At 40.5% G+C, this 3,937-nt stretch overlaps 1 protein-coding gene across 2 annotated transcripts; it reads right to left on the reverse strand.

Moving 5' to 3' along the window:
* Positions 1 to 616: 616 nt before the first annotated feature.
* hsd17b7 (hydroxysteroid (17-beta) dehydrogenase 7) lies at positions 617 to 3,526 on the reverse strand. Of its 2 annotated transcripts, none has more exons than XM_067514089.1 (9): positions 3,373 to 3,526; positions 2,960 to 3,166; positions 2,754 to 2,846; positions 2,545 to 2,659; positions 1,692 to 1,886; positions 1,513 to 1,617; positions 1,315 to 1,371; positions 1,144 to 1,242; positions 617 to 1,054 (listed from the first exon to the last, which is right to left on the reverse strand). In XM_067514089.1, exons 1-9 carry the CDS (start codon positions 3,405 to 3,407, stop codon positions 929 to 931), a joined length of 1,032 nt encoding a protein of 343 aa, XP_067370190.1. In that variant the 5' UTR covers positions 3,408 to 3,526; the 3' UTR covers positions 617 to 928. The 2 variants fall into 2 exon arrangements, with proteins under 2 accessions (XP_067370190.1, XP_067370191.1); XM_067514090.1 differs by having other exon boundaries at positions 912 to 1,054; positions 1,149 to 1,242.
* Between the last annotated feature and the right edge of the window lie 411 nt (positions 3,527 to 3,937).

Consider the following 3,937-nt stretch of genomic DNA (forward strand, 5'->3'; position numbering starts at 1 on the left):
CCTCACTGAACCTAGAGCAGTTTGGTCCAACCCACAGGATGGTGCCAGTGTCATTGTTCCTCCTGAACACACACTTTGAGTACTCCGACGATCACTGTTCCTGCGCATCAAAACATGACATCTCCAGTCACTAAAGCCATGATAGAGTCTTACGCGCTCATGATTTCGGTCATGGGAACGTTTTTCGTCTATTTCTGCATGATGGTGTGGGCTTTTTGCAACCCGAAACTGAGCGGAGCACAGGAAAAGTGCGGCTATGAGAACCAAGGAGCGGACCAAGGAGACGAAAGCTTGGTTTGCGCCCCAAACCCCCAGGAGCCGAATTTCAGGTGCGCTTGTGCGCGCCTTCCGTCGGCACCGCCGGACACGGCAGAGGGACTCACACAGAAGACTTACGTTAACTTCTGGGATGATACTGATAGTCTATTGTCAGACTGCACTGCGTATTGCCGTGAGGACCAAGGACTCGACAACCAGCTTGGATACAGCCCCTCCTGGACCGCACAGGCTGAAAAGCTGGTGCCCTAACCAACCATCAATGTTATTAGGAATAGAAATCGCTTGTTCTCCTCATATTATATAATAGATTAGTAAGTGAAAAGTGACTGAGACAAAGTTGAAGAAGGCGGACAATGGTCGGGTTTATTGTAAAGTATTTATCAAACCATCTCAACATGTATATTTCTGTATATTTGTCCTATAACAGACATTGTCTTTTATGTCTTACCCAGATAGTAAAGATGTAAACAGCAAATCAAAATTAGGTTGTTTATCTCTGCTGTGAATTCAGGCTTGTGTGAGGATGCTGTGACAGACAGGAGAGAGTTATTTTGGGGAGTGCCACAGTCCGTATCAATGCTCTTTCCGCGTGGCCAGCATGAAAGGAATAAAACTCCCTGGGTTAAAGATTGTGTGACACCAAGATGATTCAGGTCCTGCAGTGTAAAGAGGCTGAGGTGCTTTCTTGTTTTTCCTTCAGTTTCTTTCGTACTTCAATTTCTAGTTGCAGCAATGTCTTATACAAAGCCTCTGATGTTTCCAAATCAACATCCATCTGAGAAGAGGAACAGAGGACATAAGACTCACTATAGACTAAGTATATGGACTATTTAAACTTTAAATGGATAATTTTGATCACTATACCTTACGTGGTTGTGTGTAGATTTTGCCTAGCCCAGACGTTAAGCTGTGGTATTTGGCTTGTGGGTCCAGCAATTCAGGTTTTTGTTTAAACAACCAGAACTACAAGAAACAATAGCATTTCTGAACATGTAATAATCAGTGTATGGAAGCGTGTTATACAGTTTTACCTACCAGGGCTTCAGCTCCATTGTAAGGTGTCAGGGTGAAAGTATTGGTAAAAACTCTTATCTGTGACCATGAACGAAATGAAAGTTTAGATAAAGACAGTGCAAAGTCCTTCAAATTTTTTGAATTATTTGTACACCCAACACATAATATGGACAATCAGGACTAAGCAGAAAAACAAGAATATGTAAGATTTGGACACACAAGCCAAAAGACAGGCATCAGTAGGGTCCAGAGGAAGGAGGGCAGGATGCCATAGGTCAGATTGGTCATCACAAAACCTGGGCAAATCACGGATGAGTACAAACCCTACGAAAAACAAGACCATTAGTGTCTTACAAAAAAAGAAATTTACCTAATATAGGTAAAGTGCAGGACCCAACCTGTTTGTTGAAGTGTGTGTTGAGAGCCAGGCTGAGCAGGTCAGAGGCATATTTGGAGGAGCTGTAGGGCTGGGTGCCTTTCTGGTGCTGAAAGTCTTCAAGGTTAAAAGCAGATCTGTGAGCATTACTGGAGGAGGTCCAGATCAGCTGCGAGGTCTGTCCTGCCTGGCAGAGAATGGGTTCCAGCTCCCTGATCTGTGACAGAATACAAGGCAATATCTTAATAAGTATATGACACATAATAGCACATTTTCATAAAGCAGTTTGCAGAATTAAGTGTCTTAATTAATTAAATGTCTGATGCGAATAAAGAAAATCTAATTACATTTCATCTACTAGATTTGTATCAAAAAAGTAAACTGTTTATTCTCTTTTTTCACTCAGTGCACTTGAAGCAGCATCAATGATGAAAAAGATGAGAAAATACTTCAGATTCTTTAGACAAAACAGGTAAATTCAATTCCTTTGTGTTTTTTATGTTGCTCTACTTTAACTTTTCTAAAAGTAAAAGTATTTTCCTCTCTAAACTATGTGTACAATCAGCTGCAAATATTGATCTTTAATCTTCTAAAAACTAAACAGGATCTTTGAGAAAGCTCAGAATTCAGCTGCAAATGCACAGTGAGCAGAATACTGTCTGCACCTACCTTATGGCTAGAACAGTGTGCATTTCATTCATTTTTAATGAGCATCATTACTAAGTTGCAGACAGATTCAGTTTCACCTACATTTAAACTGTCAAGGGCAAGCAGCTGATGAAAAAACTGAAGAAAATGTGCTTTTGTTCTATATTCTTTGTGGGTATCAAGCCGAAAGTCCAGATTATTCAGATGCAAAAATACCAGCAACTCACAAGAAGGAAGTGCCCAAAGAGATTGGTTGCAAAAATTTCTTGCAGATCATCAGAGGTGACACTGTCCTTCTGAGTAAGAATCCCCTCACCTGTGGCAAACATGGTGATGATGTTTCTGTAATACAAACATTAAGGAAATTTGAGCTGTTCAAAGCCGTGATTAAAAACAGATGATTGTAGTAAGCACTGTTCTAAAATTAACAATGTACCTGGAGAAGATTCCTTTTAAAAAGGCTTTTACATCAAACTTTGGGTTTGGCATGATTCCTGCATTTAGGTAGAGGTAGTCCAAACAGTTATACCTGCAGAGGACAACCACAGGGGCAGACCTTGTATTCTGCAACTTCGCAGTGTACACAAAGGATCGTACTGTCTGCTGAGAAAACATAAACAAGCATTTGATTTCAGTGCATACCTGAGTTTGACTTCCTGTGCAGCACTGATGACAGAGGAGATGCTGCTGGTGTCCAACTGCAGCAGGGCAACCTGAGCTGTGGGGTGAGAGGTGAGGAGGGCAGAACGAGCAGCCTGAGCCCGACACATGTTTCTGCAGGCCAAGCACAGCTGAAGACCCTCTGTGTCCTGAGAGAGGAGACGCTCGCATAGCGCCAGGCCAATGCCACTGCGAAGATGGCCATTAACTGTCATCACTAACATAAGTACAGTCCCATAGCGTTCAAGATAATTATATTTACACAATTTACTTTGATTGCAAAAGTAACCAAAACAATCTTGTTACACATCCACCAAAATGTGTTTGTTTACAGTTGTCTGGTCAGAACTCTTTAATAAGATTTCAATGCAACAGTCGATGTAAAATTTAATTACCTGTTTGCTCCCGTCACCAAAACCACCTTATTCATCTTTTCAAGTCCAAACTGGAAACAAACTACATGACAAGTACAATGACAAGTTTACATCTAGAAGTTGCTATTTTAAAGCAACATGTTCTATGTTTTAGGCTGTGGAGGGTTTTCTCGTCCAGTGGAGTCATGGATTTCACCCCACCCTCATTCTTTCATTGGTTAGTTCAGCGGTCCTCAGCCAATTAGATCTGGATTCCAGTCAGCTCAGCTTCAGGGGCCGCCCACTCACTAATAAATATTTAGTACTTATGAATAACACAAGAGCTCTCAAAGAGATTATATTCCCTGTTTAAATTTTATTTGTATTTTGCATATGAATGTACAAATGGGTTGACAATGTATTTAAAACATTCTTACCAAAAAACCTAATATTTGAGTACAATGATGTGAGCAAACTTTGATCTGTTTTCCGGGTTCAAAATTGTTTTTACATCTGTACATCTTTCTTTAGATTAGGAATGCTTCATCAATACACATATTTTGCCTCTACACCAAAAATCATGTTTATCTTGGACAGATTTTTATAA

Source organism: Channa argus, chromosome 8 (assembly GCF_033026475.1).
Source record: "Channa argus isolate prfri chromosome 8, Channa argus male v1.0, whole genome shotgun sequence".
NCBI classification, from domain to species: domain Eukaryota; kingdom Metazoa; phylum Chordata; class Actinopteri; order Anabantiformes; family Channidae; genus Channa; species Channa argus.